General features: G+C 40.0%; 1 protein-coding gene across 2 annotated transcripts in view; it reads right to left on the bottom strand.

Annotated features, from left to right (window-relative positions):
* Positions 1-23,611, bottom strand: part of thada (THADA armadillo repeat containing) — a 380,305-nt gene that overhangs the window by 206,432 nt on the left and 150,262 nt on the right. The window contains exons 26-27 of one of the 2 annotated variants that reach the window (XM_043695686.2): positions 18,107-18,196; positions 14,653-14,784 (exon numbers count right to left, since the gene is read on the bottom strand). In XM_043695686.2, coding sequence (XP_043551621.2) covers positions 14,653-14,784; positions 18,107-18,196 — 222 coding nt within the window. The remainder of the gene's footprint in view (positions 1-14,652; positions 14,785-18,106; positions 18,197-23,611) is intronic. The other variant, XM_087991280.1, reaches the window with a different exon arrangement.

Below are 23,611 nucleotides of genomic sequence, written 5' to 3'. Positions count from 1 at the left end.
CTAGCCACTCTCCCCTACATCAAATACATCTCGGAAATGACTGCCAGACTACTCAGACCCCTGGGCATCACAATAGTCCACAAACCCACCAACATACTAAAAACAGCAGCTAATGAACTTCAAAGACCCTAGACAGACAAACAAAACTAATGTGATTTACAAAATACCGCACAAGAACTGTAACAAACACTATATTGGATAAACAGGCAGCAAACTAGCTACAAAACGGCATGACCCTCTCTCACTAGTATCCTTACATACAGATAAGGACAGACACCACTTCGACTGGGACAACACATCCATCCTAGGACAAGCCAGAGACACGCATGAGAATTCCTAGAAGCATGACATTTCAACCGGAACTCTATCAACAAACACATTGGGTTAGACCCTATCTACCACCCCCTAAAAAAAGAACAGGAAATGACATCACCAACCGTAAGAAACCCAAAAAGATAAATAGAAAGCAGAAATTATCAGCATGCTTCGTTCGGAGGCCCACTGAAGATGTTACCTAGTAGGGTGACGAAACATCTGGAAATGAACCTTCCAGCTCAGCGATTAAACCTACACAAAAATGGAGAAGATTGCATCAATTAAAAGTAAAGGAATTACAGATATTTTATTATATCATTTCTCTACTTTTCTGAAAGAACTCTGCTTTAGAGGAATAATTTAAAGGTATGAATTGATGAGCAACTAGGAAAGCATTGGAAGGGTATGGCTGATAATCCATAAGAAAGGAGAGATTAATTTGAGGAAAAGAAAGATATGCAGTCGAGAAGCAAAGATGGACGTAATGGCATCAAAGATAGCTTAAGTCTTCTTCTCCAGTACACCTCTCAAGACTGCCAGAAAATGCATTCTTTAACAGGACAGATCACACAAATCCCTCAATATTAGTGGATTAGTTTCACAGGCTTGATCATCCTCTTCAGGACTGTCACTCCTTCCAGGATCCCTCTACCTCACAAAACAAAACAAGGCACATACTCTTTTCTCAAAATATACAGAGACACAGCTTGGAAAGATAGGACACATGCCATGCTCATACACGAACTATGAATATCAACAATGGACTATTTCTGAGAATCAGCTTAACTGCAATAATTATGGTAAGCTCCCAGTGAGACATGTACAAGGATATGATTCAAGAGTCACACTGCCATTTGTCAATGACTGTGCCTATGAATAAAGCATACACATTTTGATATCAATTCTATTATTATCAAAATAAAAAAGTGTACCAACAGGCAAAAAGGAAAAACCCCAAATAACAAGCAATAATGAATAAAGGCATTCAGCAAAGATATAAGGGGACAGATTCCAAGGAACACCAAAGATGAACACAGCTAACTAATTTAATTTCTCTGATCTCCTTAAAGCACGCAAAAAACCTGACAGCAAGCCAAAGAGTGGTACATGCAAAACATGTTCCACATACCTTGAAATTCTGAATCTAAACAGATTTTTATATTCAAACCGCGCCAATAGTTTAAAAGACAGATCAACTCCAAACCAGCTCTGCAAGGCAATAGCCTAGTGGTATTATTCAGAGATCCAGATAACATTCTGGGGTCCTGGGTTCGAATCCCACTATGGCAGATGGGGAGATTTAAATTCAAGAAAGTTTTCTGGAATTAAGAATCTAGTGATGATCATGAATCCATTCTCGATTGTCGGAAAAGCCCATCTGGTTCATTAATGTCCCTTAGGGAAGGAAACTGCCATCCTGAGCTGACCCACATGTGACTCCAGACCCACAGCAATGCAGTTAGTTCTTAATCGCCCTGTGGGCAATTAGGTGTGCATAATAAATGTTGCCTAGCCAGCGACACCCTCATCCCATGAATGAATTAAACAAGAGAATAGTAGTTATATCTGTCAATTTTATGATTAATGACCAAGCTTTACTATTCGCATTTCATAACAATATTCAAGATTTGTGGGCGGCACGGTGGCACAGTGGTTAGCACTGCTGCCTCGCAGCGCCAGAGACCCGGGTTCAATTCCCACCTCAGGCGACTCTCTTTGTGGAGTTTGCACATTCTCCCCGTGTCTGCGTGGGTTTCCTCCGGGTGCTCCGGTTTCCTCCCACAATCCAAAAATGCGCAGGTCAGGTGAATTGGCCACATTAAATTGCCCTTCGTGTTAGGTGAAGGGGTAAATGTAGGAGAATGGGTCTGGGTGGGTTACGCTTCGGTGGGTCGGTGTGGACTTGTTGGGCCGAAGGGCCTGTTTCCACACTGTAGGGAATCTAATCTAATCTAATCTAATTTACGTACTAATAAAGTTCCTGACTGAAGAGAAATCTTAGTTCAAATTAATGCTCGACTTAGATGAAGCAGTTGAATGTTGGACCTCAACTTGTCAATCATATCTTCTCCACAAGTACTTTAAGTACCAAAGTAAAATTTTATTTTAACAATGCAAACTGTACTCCCACCAGATTGAAAAAGGAAAGATTAGCTGTGCACTTTCACTTAAATTGTGGTTATTATAAAAATGTGAAATAAGTTGCTCTCAAATGCTAGAATTCTAAAAAGTCTAATATTCTAGAAATACACAGCAGATTTCTCAAAATGAAAGCTTGCATTTTGAATAGAGGAAATAATTTTCTTGTGGATTCAGGACCCTGTCACTTATACAGTAGGGAAAACAGGCTGTGATCTTCCACAAATTGGCCACTTGGGAACCATTGTCAGAGGGTAGATTGGCAAGTTTTCAAAGTTGGATGGCGAGTCTACTCCGAGAAAGACTGCCTTCCCTATCATCCTCTTGAATCCCCCATCATCTCCTTGCTACCAGAATGCTTGTCCAACATATATCCTGCCTAAGCCACAATTGTCGCCAGCTAAAAATTGGCAAAATCCAAACAACCAGTAGTTAGCAGTTGTCACAAAATCCATACCCTTTCAGTGCCTCCGTCCCCGAGTGACATAGGGTCAGATGATGTGGAGTCGAGGAACCACAAAAACAAGAAATCCATAATGGGAGCTATTTACAGACTTCCCAGCAGTGGTCAGGACCAGGGGTGCAAGATGGTACCAGGAAATAGATAGGGTATGTCAGAAAGGCAAGGTCACGGTGATCATGGGGATCTTCAATATGCAAATGGACTGAGTGAATAATGCTGCCGGTGAATCAAAGAAAGGGAATTCATGGAATGCTTACAGGATGGCTTTTTGGAACAGCTTGTGATGGGGCCCACAAGGGAACAGGCTATTCTGGACTTAGTGCTATGTAATGAGCCAGACTTTATAAAAGATCTTAAAGTAAGGGAACACTTAGGAAGCAGCGATCATAATATGGTAGAGTTCAGTCTGCAGTTTGAAAGAGAGAAGGCAAAATCCGATGTAATGGTGTTACAGTTAAATAAAAGGTAATTACAGGAGCATGAGGGAGGAACTGACGAAAATCGACTGGAAGCAGAGCCTAGTGGGGAAGGCATTAGAGCAACAGGAGTTTCTAGGTGTAATTGAGGACACAGTACAGAGGTTCATCCCAAAGAAAAGAAAGATTATCCGGCGGGAAATGGAGGGTGGATGGGGGCAATTAGACAGCCATGGCTGACAAGGAAGTCAGGAAATATATCATAGAAAAAGCGAGAGCCGATAAAGTGGCCAAGAGCACTGGGAAATCAGAAGATTGGGAAGACTACAAAAAACAAAGAGAAATAAGGAAGGACGGTATCAAATATGAAGGTAAGCTAGCCAGTAATATTAGAAACGACAGTAAAAGTTTCTTTCAATACAGAAGAAACAAATGAGAGGCAAAAGTAGAAATTGTGCCGCTCCAAATTGATGCAGGAGATAAGGAAATCGCTGAAGAAATAATAAGTACTTTGTGTCAGTCTTCACAGTGGAAGACATAAGTAATATCCCAACAATTAAGGAGAGTGAGGGGGCAGAGTTGAGTATGGTAGTATACTACAAAAGACAAAGTGCTAGAAAAGCTAAAAGGTCAAAAAATTGATAAATCTCCTGGCCCCGATGGGTGACATCCTAGAGTTCTGAGAGAGTTGGCTGAGGAAATAGCACAGGCATTGGTTGTGATCTTTCAAATATCACTGGAGTCAGGGAAAATTCCAGATGATTGGAAAATTGCTGTAGTAACCCCCTTATTCAAGGAATGATCAAGACAAAAGATGTAAAATTATAGGCCGATTGGCCAAAACCTCGGTTGTAGATAAAATCAGAGAATCCATCGTTACGGATGAGATTTCTAAATTCTTGGAAGTGCAGGGTCAGTTTAGAAAAAGTCAGCATGGATTTAGTAAGGGGAGGACATGCCTGACAAACCTGTTAGAATTCTTTGAAGAGGTAAGAAGTAGGTTTGACCAGGGAAACCCAGTACATGTTATCTATCTAGACTTCCATGGTGTTCGAGGTGAGCTACTGGCATGCATTGACGATTGGCTGTCTGACAGAAGGCAGAGAGTTGGATAAAAGGCTCTTTTTCGGAATGGCAGCTGGTGACAAGTGGGGTCTCGCAGTGTTCAGTGTTGGGGCCGCAGCTGTTCACTTTACATGTTAATGATGTAGATGAAGGGACTGGGGGCATTTTGGTGAAGTTCACCGATGATACGAAGTTAAGCGGACAGGCAGATAGTACTGAGAAGGTGGGGAGGCTGCAGAAAGATTTAGGCAGTTTAGAAGACGCAATTCAATGTGAGCAAATGTGAGGTCTTGCACTTTGGCAAAAAAGAATACAGGCATGGACTATTTTCTAAAAACGATGAGAAAATTCATAAAGCCAAAGTACAAAGGGATCTGGGAGTGCTGGTCCAGGATTCTCTAAAGGTTGACTTGCAGGTTGAGTCTGTGATTAAGAAAGCAAATGTAATGTTGCCATTTATCTCAAGAGGGTTGGAATATAAAAGCAGTGACGTGCTTCTGAGACTTTTTAGAATACTGCATCTAATTTTGGGACCCACACCTCAGGAATGACATACCGAAGATTCACACGGATGATCCCTGGAACGGTAGGCCTAACATACGATGAACAGATGAAGATCCTGGGATCGTATTCATTAGAACATAGAAGGTGGAGTGGAGATCTAATGGAAACTTACAAGATGAGGCATGGCTTAGAAATGGTGGACGCAGGGTATTTGTTTCCCTTAGACAGGGAGACTAGGACCCGTGAGCACAGCCTTAAAATTAGAGGGGGTCAATTCAGAACAGAAATGAGGAGACACTTCTTCAGCCAGAGAGTGGTGGGCCTGTGGATTTCATTGCCATGGAGTGCAGTGGAGACCAGGATGTTAAATGTCTTTATGGGCCAAATGGCCTTACTTCCATTCCTATGTCTTATGATCATACGGTCTTATGCCATTCCCTCACACCGCAGAGTGAACAAGATCATTTGCATGCTCACCATTCTGTTTTCAATCCTGTTCAGAACTTTTGATCCTGCATCCTTTCCATCAAGACTATTCATACCCCCTTCTATAATGTTATCCATACATATCCCTATATCAACCCAGCTGCCAAACATCAATCCATGCTTTTACCATCCAAAGAATCAAGGACTCCAATACCGTCCTGGCCAGTCTCTAATATTTTACTCTCCTTAATCTTAAGTTCAATCAAAATTGTTGTTTTTATCCTACCAGGCACCAAATCCAACTAAAGCATCAGCCTTGTCCATACTTATGGCTTATATGTGCCATCTGGGCTCCAATGTTTTATGATTTAAATTCTCATCCTTGAGTTTAAACTTCTGAAAAAGCTTCTCCCAGTGTCTCTACCTTTTTTTTTAATTCACTTCTTTGATATACCCTAGTGAGAACATTGTGTTTTTCTTTACCACAAGAGAAAACAATGAATAAATGCTGACAATTGCTTTTCATCTTACCTTCAAGGCAGTGATCACGCAGCAGCAGTAGGAAATAACTATCCATCAAATTTGTCGTCTAACATTGAGTTACACCCTTGCATTCAAGGATGATAGTCGCATCAGAAAAAAACCCCAACATAATTCTGCTTTTGATCACATGGTCTGTGATCATCTGTGCTTAAAAGTGTCCAATCTGGGTTCCAAATTGTTCATTCAGTCATCATCTTGTAGTGATCTATTAGAATCAATGAACACAATGCTCCAAGCACATCAATGCAAACAACTATTTTCCTTTCAAGCACTCAGCAGTGATCAACTAAAACCACCAGAAACTGACTGAAGCTAAAGTAAGTTGAAATAAAAGCTTGATCAACCCTTAAGTAATCAAGAGAAAGAAAAAAACTCAGAGATCAAGACTTTCCTAAATCCCAGCTGCAGGCTGCTTAAAAAAGAAGGCTGAGTTCTCCTGTTTTTTGTAAAGTTGAATTGCAAATATGATAATTTCATGTGAATGATTCATTGCAGTGATCATGACAGTGTTATCAGCACTAGTTGTATTTGGTTTTGTAATCACTATAAGCAATTTTAATATGATTATAGTATTTTTGTTATAGACCGTAGTCCTGCCACCTTTGCTCTTCCTTTTATCACCACTTGCTCGTGCTCTCCACGGTACACTATTAGTCTTTTTCTCAAAACTCCAGTCCATTCTCTACACCCCATCCAACTAGGTATTCCCCATCCTAGCACCTCCATTCCCCTTAGGGTCAAATCAATTGAAGGGTATGAGGAGAAAGCAGAAATAGGGTATCCAGTTGGATGATCAGCCATGATCATATTAAGAGGTGGTGAAGATTCAAAATGGCCGAGCATTAGAAATGTACAGCACAGAAACAGACCCTTCAAGCCAATCGTCAATGCCGACCAGATACCCCAACCCAATCTAGTCCCACCTGCCAGCACCCAGCTCATATCCCTTCAAACCCTTCCTATTCATATACTCATCCAGATGCCTATTAAATGTTGCAATTGTACCAGCCTCCATCACTTCCTCTGGCAGCTCATTCCATATACGCACCACCCTCTGCGTGAAAAAGTTGCCCCTTACGTCTCTTTTAGATCTTTCCCCTCTCATCCTAAACCTATTACCTCTAATTCTAGACTCCCCCACCCCGGGAAAATACTTTGTCTATTTGTCCTATCCATGCCCCTCATGATTTTATAAACAACTAGAAGGTCACCCCTCAGCCTCCGATGCTCCAGATAAGACAGCCCTAGTCTATTCAAACTCTCCCTATAGCTCAAATCCTTCAACCCCGGCAACATCCTTGTAAATCTTTTCTGAACCCTTCCAAATTGCACAACATCCTTCCAATATGCAGGAGACCAGAATTGCACGCAATATTCCAACAGTGGCCTACCAATGTCCTGTACAGACGCAACATGACCTCCCAACTCCTGTATTCAATACTCTGACCAATAAAGGAAAGCCTACCAAAAACGCCACCTTTACTATCTTATCTATCTGCAACTCCACTTTCAAGGAGCTATGAACCTGCACTCCAAGGTCTCTTTGTTCAGCAATACTCCCTAGGACCTTAGCAGGACTCATACACTTAATGGTAAGATTTGCTTTCCCAAAATGCAGCACCTCACATTTATTTAAATTAAACTCCATCTGCCACTTCTCAGCCCATTAGCCCATCTGATCAAGATCCTGTTGTAATCTGAGGTAACCCTCTTCGCTGTCCACTACACCTCCAATTTTGGTGTCATCTGCAAACTTACTAACTGTACCTCTTATGCTCACATCCAAATTATTCACATAAATGAAGACCAGTAATGGACCCAGCACCAATCCTTGTAGCACTCCACTGGTCACAGGCCTCCAGTCTGAAAAACAACCCTCCACCACCACCACCCTCTGTCTTCTACCTTTGAGCCAGTTCTGTATCCAAATTGCCAATTCTCCCTGTATTCCGTGAGATCTAACCTTGCTAACCAGTCTCCCATGGGGAATCTGGTCGAACACTTTACTGAAGTGCATATAGATCATACCTACCGCTCCGCCCTCATCAATCTTTGTTACTTCTTCAAAAAACTCAAACATGTTTGTGAGACATGATTTCCCACACACAAAGCCATGTTGACTATTCCTAATCAGTCCTTGCCTTTCCAAATACACGTACATCCTGTCCCGCAGGATTCCCTCCAACAACTTGCCCACCACAGACGTCAGGCTCACTGGTCTGTAGTTCACTGGCTTGTCCTTACCACCTTTCTTAAACAGTGGCACCACCTTAGCCTACTTCCAGCACCTCACTTGTGACTATCGATGATAAAAATATCTTAGTAAGAGGCTCAGCAATCACTTCCCTAGGTTCCCAATGTTCTAGGGTACACCTGATCAGGTCCTGGGGATTTATTCACTTTTATGCATTTCAAGACATCCAGCATTTCCTCCTCAGTAATATGGACATTTTTCAAGATGATATCATCTATTTCCCTACAGTCTATATCTTCCAAGTCCTTTTCCACAGTAAAAACTGATGCAAAACCCTCGTTTAGTATCTACCCCATTTTCTACAGCTCCACACAAAGGTTGCCTTGCTGATCTTTGAGGGGTGAAAAATGTGTTGCTGGAAAAGCGCAGCAAGTCAGGCAGCATCCAAGGAGCAGGAGAATCGACGTTTCGGGCATAAGGCCTTCTTTCTCCAGCATCTGCAGTCCTCACTTTCTCCGAGTTGATCTTTGAGGGGCCCTATTCTCTCCCCAGTTACCCTTTGTCCTTAATATATTTGTAAAAACCCTTGGATTCTCCTTAATTCTATTTGCCAAAGCTATCTCATGTCCCCGTTTTGCCCACACGATTTCCCTCTTAAGTATACTCCTACTGCCTTTATACTCTTCTAAGGATTCACTCGATCTATCCTGTCTATACCTGACATATGCTTCCTTCTTTTTCTTAACCAAATCCTCAATTTCTTTAGTCATCCAGCATTCCCTATACCTACCAGCCTTTCCTTTCACCCTAACAGGAATATACTTTCTCTGGACTCTCGTTATCTCATTTCTGAAGGCATCCCATTTTCCAGCCGTCTCTTTATCTGCAAATATCTGCCCCCAATCAGCTTTTGAAAGTTCTTGCTGAATACCGTGAAAATTGGCCATTCTCCAATTTAGAACTTCAACTTTTAGATCTGGTCTATCCTTTTCCATCACTATTTTAAATCTAAAAGAATTATAGTCGCTGGCCCCAAAGTGCTCCTCCATTGACACTTCAGTCACCTGCCCTGCCTTATTTCCCAAGAGTAGGTCAAGTTTTGCATCTTCTCTAGAAGGTACATCCACATATTGAATCAGAAAATTGTCTTGTATGCACTTAACAAATTCCTCTCCATCTCAACCATAAACAATAACCACCCTATTAATTTTACGGATAACTGTGATCTCCTTACAAATTTGTTTCTTAATTTCCCACTGAGGATTGCGACTTCTATAGTACAATCCCAATAAGGTGATCATCCCTTTCTTATTTCTCAGTTCCATCCAAATAACTCCCCTGGTTGTATTCCCAGAAATATCCTCCCTAAGTACAGGCTTAATGTTATCCCTTATTAAAAACGCCACTCCCCCTCCTCTCTTGTCCCCCTTTCTATCCTTCCTATAGCATTTGCTTCCTGGAACATTAAGCTGCCAGTCCTGTCCATCCCTGCGCCACGTCAATGTAATTGCTATGATTTCCCAGTCCCATATTCCTAACAATGTCATCTGTTAGTCCATTTACATTCAAATAAATGCAGTTTAATTATTGGTCCTAATTCATCTCTGCTTTGTTCCCATCTGCCATGACTATTTGACTTGTTCCTTTTCCCAACTGTGCCAGTTTCAGACTGATCTCTTTTCTTACTATCTTCCGGTGTCCCACCCACCCACCTTACAAGTTTAAATTCTCCTGAGTAGCTCTGGCAAATCTCCCTACCAGTATGTTAGTCCCCTTCCAATTCAGGTGAGTCTGTCCTTCTTGTTCAGGTCACTTCGACCCCAGAACAGATTCCAATGATCTAAAAATGTGAACCTTTCTCCCCTGCACCAGCTCCTCAGTCATGCATTCGTCTGCTCCCTCCTCTTATTCCTCCCCGCATTAGCTCATGGCACTGGGAATAATCCAGATATTACTATCCTTGTGGACCACCTTTTTAAATTCTTGCCTAATTTCCTACATTCTCTCTTCAGAATCTCATTCTTCTCCCTTCCTAAGTCATTCGTTCTAACGTGTACAATGACCTCCTGCTGGTCCCTCTCCCCTTTGAGAATATTCTGCACTCTTTCTGAGATATCCTTGATCCTGATACCAGGGAGGCAACACACGATTCGGATTTCTGTCTGCCGGCCGCAGAAATGTCTGTCCGTGCCTCTGACTAGAGAATCCCCTATCACAATTGATTGCTTGGAACCTGATGTACCTCTTGTTAGGTTAGAGCCAGTCTCGGTATCAGAAACTTGGCAGTTCTTGCTACATTCCCCTACAAATCCATCAGCCCCTACATTTTCCAAAACAACATACTTGTTTGAGAAAGCGATAGCCACAGGAGACTCCTGCACTACCTGCTTCCCTCTCCTACCTTTTCTGGGGTTAACCCATCTACCTGACTGAATCTGTGGTTTTCCTCCCTTCTTATAACTACTATCCATCATACTCCCTAGCTTCTGTACATTCCTCATCGCCTCTAACTGCTGCTCTAACCGATCCATGCAATCTGATAGGATTGAAACTGAAAATGTGTTGCTGGAAAAGCGCAGGTCAGGCAGCATCCAAGGAGCAGGAGAATCAGGATGCTGCCTGACCTGCTGCGCTTTTCCAGCAACATATTTTCAGCTCTGATCGCCAGCATCCGCAGTCCTCACTTTCTCCTAATCTGATAGGATTCCCAACCAAAGACACTTTTTGAACACATGACCATCAGTAACATGGAAACTCTCCCTAATCTCCCACATTTGTCAGGAAGAGCACACCACTCTACTCAAGGCCATGTTTGCTCCTTAACAATCTACAGATCCAGAAAATAGCACCATCTTACTGCTCTAAAAAATACTTCTCCAGGCTAACGTAGTACATACATTTTATATTTTCAAAATTTAATCAAGACAGATCTGAATAAAACATATCATCAAAGAAAACCCCACTGTACTCACTGTTGTAGATCTACAGCAAGGTTACACTTAAAAACCATGCAATTAGCTTCTCTCTTGCTGTGAGCTCACCTACACAGGTTCCTCCAAGGTCAGCTGTGAATTGTGCTGTTTATTAATTTTTGTTAGATGCACTCCAATGTCCAGAGATACTTGAACTCAAACAGCAAAGGCAGTAGCTGTGCAGATTCACTATTGTGTGAGAGAGCAGTGTAGGTTTCCTTCTCTTACCATGTGGTCTCTGCCTTTGTCTGTCTTCTTCCTTTTTAAAGTGCCATTATTTTGAGTTTATTCCCCCCAAAGTTTCAAAACAATGCAACAGCTTGTAAAACAGTGATTACTGCTCCTGGAATTCGAGGAAATTACCTCCAATATCTCAAAAAGCAGCAGCTGTTACAGCCACAATTCTTTCCCGTCCTCCATCTTGGATGGGTGGTGACCAAGCATGAGACTCTTTGCTACATTGCTGCCACTGCAAAAGAAGTCACCACTCTTTGACGCCATCTCACCTCCACTGACACCCTCGCCACTATGAATCCTTGCTGAACCTCACCAACAGATGCCAATAATGCTGCCAGGAACCCAAAATTACCACTTCAGCCATGAGTTGGTGCTAGTTCAATACTCCCCTTTCCTTCAGCTTTTCTAGCTTCTTAATTTAACATACAGCTAAGGAATGGAAACTCCAGATGAATCTGCCTCTCCCAAACTTCTGACATCAATGATAATCACAGCATTTTAACTGTTCATCAAGTTCGATGAATTTGGGCAGTGCAGACTGGTTTATCAAATGTACAGATGTAATTTGCTTTCGGGTACATTATACACAATTATTCTCTGGACGTATGCCTCGGTTAATGGATTTTTTCTAGATGATTCTCATCCTATCTTCCTGGTGAGTAATTTTTCTGTATATCATATGAAAAAGCAGCCCTTTTTTTCCCCCACAGATTTGTGTCTTTTAATTAAATATCTGTAACATTGGTTTAATTTCCTACTGTAAAACTGATAGGAGATTATGGCATAAGTTTTATGGTTATATATCATTTGCTTTAACTTTTGCATTTCTTCATGATCAGCCTTGTGAAAACTGTGTGAAATTGATTCCGGAGTCAATAGCAATCCCAAATTTTCTGGATTAATGCCAGTTTGTTCGGTGCAGTTGCTTAGACCATGCAGAATGGCACAGGTGTAGTTATCTAAATTCATTGATTCATGGGGTCAAGTTAATTGATAAAAGTGAAATGAAATCACTGATTGTTCCTAAGCAGCTTTTCTATTTGTCATGGCATGCTAGATTTGCAAATTGCAGTTACTCCAGACATTTTTTAATGGAACTTAATCAAAATTGTTTGAAGTACTTCACAACAATTTTCTTCTTTCTTATTCTACTGAGGATGACACAGAGAAGGCATATGTTCGTGAAACCAGAAAGTGTTGGAGAAGTTCAGGTCTGGCAGTATCTGTGGAGAGGGAAACAGAGTTAACATTTTGAAGCAGATCTGATTTTTCTTCAGAACTGAAAACTCCTGATTTTTATGTTTTTGATTAAGGGGAACATGGAGTAAGTGGAACACATTGTGAAAGTGCCTACAGCAAAAGCTTGAAGGAGTTCTAATAATAGTAGAGGTAGAAAGATGTAAAATGGGTATAAATGAAGTTGTGAAAAGGAGAAAGTGGATCTGCTCTGCTGAGAGCAAAGGCATAAACCAGACACTGCAATTGGAGGTGGGGAGGCTCTAAGAAAAATAAAGGATAGAGGTCATGGTTTGAAGTTGTAGTACTTGATACTGAATCCGAGAAGCTGTATCCTACCTAAGCGAAAACCGAGATGTTGCTTTTCCAGCGTGCATTGAGTTTTGTTGGAACACTGTAGCTGATGTAGGACAGAAATGGGTGCAAGGTGGTTTAGTGAAATGATAAACAATTAGAATGTCAGGATCATTCCTATGGAATAAGTAGAAGGCAGGGCAAGTGACTGAGGTGTCAGCAGGGGAGCACTTTGGGGCCACGAACCATAATTCTACTAGTTTTAAAATATGATGTAGAGATGCCGGCGTTGGACTAGGGTGGACAAAGTTAAAAATCATAAAACACCAGATGACAGTCCAACAAGTTTATTTGGAAGTACAAGCTTTTGGAGCGCTGCACAGATAGTGATGTCCCATGGATTTGCTGTTCATGTCCTTGTGGTTTGGAGAGATCATGGATTTGGAAGATGCTGCTGATGGAACCTTTATGATTTGCTGCAATGCATTTTGTGGATGGCAACATAGAAAATAGGAGGAGTAGGCCTCACAGCCCTTTAAGTCTGCTCCACCATTCATTATGATCATTGAACTCAAAAGCCTGTTTCCACATTTCCCCCATATTCTTTAATCCCTTTAGCCCGAATTGCAATGTCCAAATCCTTCTTAAAATCATGCAATGTTTTGATATTGACTTCGTTCTTTGGTTAGTAAATTCCTTAGACCTACTACGGAAACAGACCCTTCGATCCAACCAGTCCATGTCGAACGTAATCCCAAACTAAAACTAGTCCCACTTGCCTGCTCCTCGCCCATATCCTTCCAAACCTTTCTTATTCATGTATTTATCGAAATGTCTTTTAAACATTGTAACTGTGCTTGCATTCACCACTTATAGATTCAAATTCAAATGCATTGTTTCTAAAAGCAGGAATGCAAATATGCACATTTTGTTCAATAGCTGCTCCTTGTTTGTTTCTCAAAATTGCAAACTATCACAAATCCACAGATTTTAAAAAAAATGAAATTGATACAGAAAAGCATATATAGATTTTCTGGCCAATTATCAATGATACTTCAGCCAGCTTTAAAAGGCTCTGCATTTGTAACTTAGGAAATGAAAAGTAAAAGCAATTTCAATGATTAGATTAAATGACAACGAGACTTCAAGAATCATGTTTAAGGTTAATGCCATTCCTAAATGTTATTTTCATTAGTCAAAATAAAGCAAAACTTTTGAATGCAAACTGTTCATTAATGTACGCTAATTTATCTAAGAATAGAATTATGCTAATATTTATTTTTCAATTAACATTCAAAGTTACACAGAAAGCCTTCTGAAGTTAGTGCTGACCATTAACAGTTTACTCTTATTTGTTGAAGTTTTCCAAGGCTCAAGTAACTTCATATATATCAACTGAATGGATAGTTTCAACATCCTTATGTAAATAACTTGTTAGATTTGTTTCTTATTCTAACATTCAATGTCTGTACAACCTACATACCACAGCGTCAGACTTGATGCCATACTGTTCGAGCATAACGCATTTTATTACTCCATAGCTCAAAAGAGGTGATTGATCTACTATGTTTGAGCAATGCAGATTAGTACAGTAGCAATTTTTGCAATTGGAACTCAATATTCACTCAGCTATATACTAGTGAAGATAATTTATATGATATTAACTATACAATAGACCTAAACATAGATAATGGTAATACATACAGGTGCATAATTGTTTGCTTTTCCATCTTGTCATAAAAACATGAAAAATAACTTAGTTAAAAGAAAGAGATAAAATATATAAAAGCACATTTTGTGGTGTATCACATTCATAATTCAAAAGCTTACTTATAATAGATGCCTTACCTTATGATGAAGGGCACAAAGGGTGCCAGACTGAGAGCTGAGGAAGTGCCATCTAAGGGCGATGGATATAACCGACCCAGAACAAGCAGCAACAGGAACAAACTTGGATGGAGCTTCAGCATACCAGAGTCACTACATACATTGGGTAAGGGAACAAGAATGAATATCTACAATCATGATGGGTAAAATGAAGAGATACGGTACAACAGTGTTATCACTTGATGGGATTCCTAATATTTAGCCAAAGGAACATTTTGGTTAATTCACATTAATAAGTGATATTAGATAAATTTAACACAGAAGAGCATAAAACCCACCAAACTCCCAGGTTACAGAAGTGAAAAGAATGTTCACAATTTGTGGCTATTAAAATTCCATCTTTCAAATACACACTATTACTTTCATTTGTTCAAACACCTCCATGAGGCCTCTTGGTGCTATTAAAAAGCACCATTGTTTTGGCACACATTTACCCATTAACCAACATCAAAACTGATTAATAAAACAAAGAATGCAGATGCTGGAATTCTGAAACAAAAGAGGAATTGCTGAAGAAACTCAGGAAATTTGGTGGCATCTGTGGAGAGCACAGTCAACATTTCAGGTCCAATAATCCTTCATCAGAACAGATCAAAATTGATTACCTGATTTTCATCCCATTACTGTTTATGGGGTCCTTGCTGTCTGCAACATCATTGCTATGTTAGTCTATATAATAGTGATTGCAGTCCAATTGTTGTGAAGTTCTTTGTAACATTCCATGGGCATGTAAGATGTTACATGCATACTAACTTAACCTCACTGCAGCAGTTAAGAACAGCAGCATCTTCATTCTGTCCTATGTCTTTCTGCCATTATTTGGGGTGATTCTTTCTTATTATAATTAGAATATATAATCAATCACAATTCGAACATTTCGAGCAATAATTTCCCTTTCCACCTGTGCATCTTTACTTAGGATCCCTCTTGATCTTCTCTTCTTTATGTTGTCCTTTGATTACACTGGCTGATGACACGGAGTCAACTTACACATGGGTGCAGAAGACAGTCACTTCTATTTTTCCACCATCTCTCTCAATTTCTCCAATGTATTTGTGTTCTCAGACTTTCAGAACCACACACAGTCTTCTACGTATCAACATTTCTTCAGCAAATTACTGAGCAGACAAAGCTATGCATTTAGCTTCACAATAAACTTTGCACTTACTCCAGAAGGTAGAACACACCAAGCATCATGTCTGTATCCTAACTGATAAGTAGCTTATCTTTTGGCTTCACATTCTCTTGTTCATTTGTCCATTCAAAGGTTGCCTATTTGTATTTCTCTGACACAGCTGCCTCAGCCCATCTGCTTCCCACAAATCATTTTTGGTCCTGAAAAATGCGTAGTCTACCATAGATTATCTTGGAAAGGTAAGATGTCTCAGAAGTCTGAGTAACAAGTGAAGCTATCTGTTCCATACTGCTGTTAAGTGATATTTGCTACTAACATGCTGTTCCGGTCAAGCCAAAATAACATTCTGTTTATCACACAAATGACAAGCATGGTATACAAATTTCAGTGATGTCAACTATGTAGTCCATTGTTGTGGTTCTGTTCGCCGAGCTGGAAGTTTTTGTTGCAAACGTTTCGTCCCCTGGCTAGGCGACATCATCAGTGCTTGGGAGCCTCCTGCGAAGCGCTTCTTTGATGTTTCCTCCGGTGTTTATAGTGGTCTGTCCCTGCCGCTTCCGGTTGTCAGTTTCAGCCGTCCGCTGTAGTGGTTGGTATATTGAGTCCAGGTCGATGTGTTTGTTGATGGAGTTTGTGGATGAATGCCATGCCTCTAGGAATTCCCTGGCTGTTCTCTGTCTGGCTTGCCCTATGATAGTAGTGTTGTCCCAGTCGAATTCATGTTGCTTGTTGTCTGCGTGTGTGGCTATTAAGGATAGCTGGTTGTGTCGTTTCGTGGCTAGTTGATGTTCATGTATGCGGATTGTTAGCTGTCTTCCTGTTTGTCCTATATAGTGTTTAGTGCAGTCCTTGCATGGTATTTTGTACACTACATTCGTCTTGCTCATGTAGTCCATACATCCTAAAGCCTGACTGTTTGCATCAAACTATGTATCCCTTTGGTTGTGCGTAACAAGCAAAGTACTCAATATACCCAACTACTTTGTGGTTGCAAAACAAGTGTCCAATATTAGATGTGATTCCACAATTACACACTTGCTAAATAGTCCAGAGTGTGCAAAACAAATTTCAGAATATCAGGCTCACAGTGTGGAGCACTTGTAGCTTCCAGTGTGCACATATCTTAACACACATGACCCTGTTCTTTGTAGAAAGAAAGAACAAGTACACATATTGCGCAGGTTTCAACTCAACTAAACCTGTGCTGGCCATTCTTTGGTTCATTTCTTCAGGCATTATCGTGACCAGAGTCAATGTGCCAGTTTAAACAACACTTGATAGTTAACTGTCATTCTTAATCTAACTGGATCAACTGCCACATAATACTTCTGTCAGAATCTATATGCCAACCAATTAGCATGCTCTTCCCAAAGTTGAAAAAGGCAGTCTTCTTTTAGGTTGGTATTTCCTGCATATTATCCTGATGAGTGCAAAGTGAAAAACGTTGCCAAAATTTTTTCAGCAATACTTAAATACTGTACTACAAAAAGACTGTTTATTAATATATTAGCTTTTGCTATTCTTACTCAAGTCTCAACAGATCATCTTTTGATCTACAAATGCCATTACTAAAGTATAGTTAAAACTTAATTTCCTTCCATTATAGGCTTACTGTAACTTTTGATCTATAATGATCCTTATCTTGGTTCCTTCTTTAAAATACTAGGTCAAGAAAATCTTATTGCAGAATATTACCAAGATAAACTATCTCATCACAATTTTAACCATCCTGGAGGAGGATACGGGAGAGGGGAATAAGGAAAAAGAACACAGTGTTCATTTCAGCAATTTAAAAAGGCAGAAAGTACATGTATAACATGACAGCAATAGAGATAAAGACTTATCAAGATTGTAACTACTGTTATGAGCAGACTTGAGATACTGCATCCAAATATTGATTGATTAAATAAAAAAAAGCTATTTTGTTGGGGGGTGTCAGTCATGAGAACATTAATTTAATACTTTCCCGTAACAGAGTGAGAAGAGAAAGAAAATTTGTTATGCCCATGGATATGTGAATATATGCTGAGAGAGGACATATTTTAAAGAAAAACTAAATAAACGCAAAGTAACAGCAAAATCTACAAGGTGAAGAAACAGCAGGGTCGTGGGGTTAATTTAACAACATTCCAGCCAACAGCTATCACAGACAAAATGGGATCACTTCCTGTACTCTAATATCCACATTCTAAAATAGAAAACGTAATAGATTTTGCAATGATAAGCTTGTTAATGCAAAAGTTTCCACAAATAGTCAAACTTAAACACTTAGTTTCTTACCTATCCATCGTGTTTGCCACCGTCTCCAGTTGTTTTAGGAGGAAGGGATAAAGTGTAGGAAAACGAGTGAAGAATTCTCTACCTGTCATCCTACATGGGGAAAAACAGTAATATAAAATGAAACATTGCATATTCTTTCAAACTACCTTTTTCACAAATTTACAAGTCTCATCAATGCAATTGTTGGCTACCAAACTCCTGAAGAGCAAAGATGTAACATTTTACTGATTTCAATAAAATGTTATGTTGTAATTATCATGGGTATTCTGCCAAGTGCAAGTTACAAAATTCAATGCGTTAAAAAAGATGTACACAGATAACCCATCTAAGCATTCCATCAAGAATACAAAGCGAAGAACATTTCATATGGCTTAGGTTTCACACAAGTTTCTTTTCCTGTGACGACTATTTCTCCATCAAAAAATTAACTTAACTCAATCATTAAAAGTAAATGAGAATTAGAAAAATATAGGAAAGAAATTTATTTGATCTATTTTCTGTCAACGGGGAGACAACTTACAAAAGATCCATGACAACATACAGTTACTGACATTCTGCCCTGTTACAGGAAAAGGTAGTCCTTGACAAATAGTAGGAGCAAGTGAGGACTGCAGCTGCTGTAGAGTCAGAATCGAAAAGTGTGGCACTGAAAAAACACAGCAGATCAGGTAGCATCCAAGGAGCAGGAGCTTTCCTGATGAAGAAGGGCTTACGCCCAAAAGTCTACTCTACTGCACCTTGGATGCTGCCTAACCTGCTGTTTTTTCAGCACCACGCTTTGCAACTCCTTAGCAAAGAGTCAACCTAAAGGGCCAGTGGTTTCATCAGCTCATTACCGTGAAGGAAACACTGCTTAGGATAGTGGATAACATTGTCAGAACACCTGTGGCTCTCAGCATTGCAATGGCTATCCTGAACAATAGTGGACTGTTGACTCTTGCCTCCACTCTTTGTCTTAGCATAAAAGGCACCATTAAATGAATCTACAGATGGACTGACCACAAACCTATTTCCCTCAGCCCTCACTCCTCTCTGTTATCAGATATATGGTAGTTAGGATTTAACTGCCTGGTCAGCAGCTGCAGCTTCAGCAGACCTCAATATTGTCACTTGACATTACACTCTCAGCCAATAACCAAGACCCTATCATTTTGTGTGTCTCATGGACTAATTCAGTTAAGATTTACACGTATTGAGTCATCAGGACAAATAGTTTGAAATAAGGTCAGTGATACAGAAATGTTTTTGTGCAAATCCCAATAATGGCCATGTCATATACCAGCTCTGCAGGAGAAGGCTCAGATGTGCATTTCATTAGAAGACTAAAGAAAAGCACTGCTATTGTTGTAAACCAGAGACACCTGGTGTACTGGCCTGCCAGTTAGCCTCCAATCAATGGCTAGGAGCATGGAAGAAGCATTGTTCCACTTGTAACAGGGCACTGCGCAGAGCTTGGAATGCATCCTTTCCATTGTGGAAATGATAGGTCCCATCATAGCAGCAATGCCAGACTAATGAGTACATGAAAGCCAAAAAGGGAGATGCAAGTGTTAAAAGTGCATGATTTATTTTCCACAGGAGAGTGGCAGCTGAAGTCATATTTCACTGACCCCTCAAAGTTTAATGTTTGACACTTGATTTGTTGCATTTTTCAGTAATGCAGAGTTGATAATGAATTGTATTTTTTTTTTACAATCATGCTCAATTTTAATGAAAACTTAGCTGTCTCCTTTGATGTTTTTAAAATGATGTGTTTTCTTTTTTAATATTACTTTCTACCAGTAGCAGAAAATAATCAGATAAAGTACTGGGAGCTAAAGGAAGTTCCTTTTGTTTAAAAAAATAAATGACCAATTTAGCAAAGGATGTTCAAACAATCTTATTGACTGATCGCTGCACTGTCCCAGTTCAAAGAAGCTACTCTTTTCAATTCTCCAAAAGCTCTAACTGGTAATGCATTTATTGGAAGATCTGGGGCATATTGACCAGAAAAAAACTTAAATTTTGCTGTAAAAATAGCTTTATGTGTTTATATTCCATAATTAGCTATCCTTGTAAATCAGAAAATGTATTAATTTTCACCACTTTCTTGTAGTGCCCATTCTTAACTAGGTAGCAAGTACATTTTTCCCTTACATAAATCAATGAATTATGGATTGGTCGGGGTGGGGGTGGGAGCACTTTGAATGGTTGTTCACAGGTTTCTCTGTCAGTTCTTTGTTAGGGGTGAAGGTTGGTGGACAATGTGTGGGTATTGGATGTAATTCCATCTTTAGTAGCAACAATTGAATTTGACATTAAAAGGTATCTCTAGCACCGAGTTTATAATACTAGCTTTATCATTTTTCATTTTCTCAGATTCTTCTACAGATTGTGCGCTCTGCAACTTATTCTTTCCCCTCACTGTCTTGCAATTTGTGCAGACCACAGTAAACTAGAGTTTGAGACAATCTAGAACTGAAGGGCACTTCCAGATTTATCCAGGCACCTGAAATGCGTACTCAGCACGCAAATTACTTGCTCAGTAACACATCTAATATGATTTACATAGTACCATTCTTGGGACATAATCAGTTGGATGTTTCACAGTTGTCATCAGTCAACTCTGAAGAGGATACTCCTAGTCTCCAGGCAGTCACACTTGATATCTGTTTCCAGACCAAAAGATATTAGGGTGCTTGGACTGCCAAAGGATGAAAGCATCATGGCAATGCGCAGGAACCTGAGTTTTGCATTCTTTTTGCATTTGCACATTAATAGCACTTGATGGAATGGAACCCCTTGCAATTCTAAAATAGCTTGGGTTACACTGAGGACACACAGATGGTCATTTGTATAAAATTGATGACCGATGAGAAACAAGCCAGAGATACAAAAATGAGTTCATCTTACTGGCATCACCAATAATGAAGTCCTCAATTTCGCATCCTAGTAGATACTGTATCAGCCACTAGATTTCTATACTTATCCAGGATCCCCTAACTCAGTGTCACACATCTTCAGCAACGCCTTGAAATGAATCCAGATACCAATAAGTTGAGGATAGTGTTGACTTTGATAGCCACTTGAAATACATTGTCACCAGCTCCAGGAAGGAGCAAGTTTTCACCTATTTGGCTGTACACGTCTGCCAACCTGACACAGCAATCAGAACATCTGGAATCCCAGTCTTCCAGCAGAGCAAGAAAGCTAAACCAAAAACAGAAATTGCTGGAAAAGCCGAGCAGGTCTGGCAGGATCTCTGGATAGAAATCAGAGTTAACTTTTCTGGTCAAGTGTGTCTTCCTCAGAACTCAAAGCTGAGTATCTACCTATGCAGCTGAAGCTCTGGAAACAGCAGGATGCTGTTACTGCTGGTGGTGGTATCATTAGAGTTCCAATATCAGGTAGCCAAAGCTGATCAGTGATTTGAAAAACTCTTGACATTGGGCAGTGAACTCTTAGCGCAACTGCACCATGAATAAAATACTCCCAATTGATAGTAAGAAAGCTGTAATCACTATATTGACTGAAGCATTTATCTGACTTTTAATGTGCAAATTACCATTGCGTTATCGCCTTGCTTTCAATGGAGAGCTTCAGGTACCCCAGGAAACCAATAGAGAAATTGTTAGATTCAAAACTGGGTTGCAATTGAACAATTACAGTATTTAAAATCACTTGACCACTTCATCCAAGGTTGTTAAGCACATCCAATATAATGCACTTAAGTTAAAGGGGGCAGGTTGACACGTTCAAGCTGACATCCAGACAGACTTACATTTTTGGCCCTTTTGATCTCCACGCACTTTCCTAAACCTACATGTCACTCCTGGTTAAAATTCACCCCAATACAACTATTTACACTTCTGACTTATTTCCTAATCATAGTCTCTGAGAAAAGCAAAATGGAAACAAAAATAGTAGCCCATTCAGGGAAATCACTGACAATTTCCTACCCAATTGCAAAAGACAACACAGTAAGGTTCCAGTTAACAACCAAATTACCCTCTATAATTACAAACACCCACTTCACTCCAGAATATGTTGAACTTTGCTTTCAAGGAATGTAATTAAACTAAACTATTCACAACATCTTTATATTATTTAGATCACATGGGATTCAGGGTGAGCTTGCCAATCAGATACAAAATTGGCTTTATGATAGAAGACAAAGGGTGGTGGTGGAGGGCTGTTTTTTCAATGCCTGTTTCCAGCAGTGGTCCACAGGGATTGGTACTGAGTCCACTTCTGGTTGTCATGTACAGAAATAATTTGGATGAGAATATGAGAGGCATGGTAGGTAAGCTTGTGGATGGCACCAAATTTGGTGGTATAGTGGACAATGAAGCAGCTTATCAAAGAGATCTTGATCAACTGGGTAGATGGGCAGAGGAGTGGCAGATGAGCTTTCATTTGGATAAATGAGGTACTGCATTTTGGTAAAACAAACAAAAGCAGGACTTATACAATTAACAGAATGGCCCTAGGAAATATTGTAGAACAGAGAGACCAAGAGATTCAGGTACATAATTCTTTGAAATTTGTGTCACAAGGTGGTGAAGGCGGCATATAGCATGCTTGCATTGCTCAGACAGTTCAGTATAGGAGTTGGGACATCATATTGAGGTTGTACAGGACATTGGTGAAGTTTCTTCTGGAGTATTGTATGCACTTCTGGTTGCCCTGTTATAGGAAGGCTATTATAAACTTGGAGAGAGTTCAGAAAAGATTTAGCAAGATGTTGCCGGGAATGGACAGTTTGAGTTATAAAAATAGGCTGGGCAGGCTGGGAATTTTTCACTGGAACATAGGAGGTTGAGGGGTGACTTTATAGAGGTTTATAAAATCACGAGGGGCACAGATAAGGTGAAATGGCAAAAGACTTTTTCCTAAACTGGGATGAGTTCAAAACTACAGGGCATATTCTTAAGGGGAGTGCAAAAAGGTTTAAAAAGGACATGAGGGGCAACTTTTTTTATACAGAGAGTGGTCAGTGGTTGGAATGAACTGCCAGAGGAAGTGGTGGATGCAGGTACAGTTACAATGTTTAGAACACAGTCAGGTAAGTACATGAATAGGAAAAGTTTGAAGGATATGGGCTAAATGCAGGTAGGTGGGACCAGTTTAGTTTGGGAACACGGTTGGCATGGAAAAGTTGGACCAAAGGGTCTGTTTGTTGTATAGCTCTCTCTGTTTCAGTGGACAAGGATAGTCTATAAAAGGAAATACCTGCTGGCATCAAATATATAGTTTTGCTTATAAATCCTGTATTTTTTTTCTTTCATAACCCACTTTTTGTTTATGGGATGTTACTAGCAAGGCTAACATGTGATGCCCATCTTTGAGTGCCATTGTCTACATAAGGATGAGTTAGCTATTTTCTTGAGCTGGTGAAGTCAATCTGGTGTAGGTACACTCACAGGGGTATTAGGAGGGAACGCCAGGATACTGATCTAGTAACAGTTGTATAGTTCTGAATTAGGATACTTTATGGCTTGGAGGGGAACTCAACAGGAGACTGTG

This window comes from Chiloscyllium plagiosum, unplaced genomic scaffold, assembly GCF_037043375.1.
Source record: "Chiloscyllium plagiosum isolate Xiang-an unplaced genomic scaffold, Cpla_swu_hap1 HiC_scaffold_10, whole genome shotgun sequence".
NCBI classification, from domain to species: Eukaryota; Metazoa; Chordata; class Chondrichthyes; order Orectolobiformes; family Hemiscylliidae; genus Chiloscyllium; species Chiloscyllium plagiosum.
This window is presented reverse-complemented; position numbering and strand designations above follow the sequence as displayed.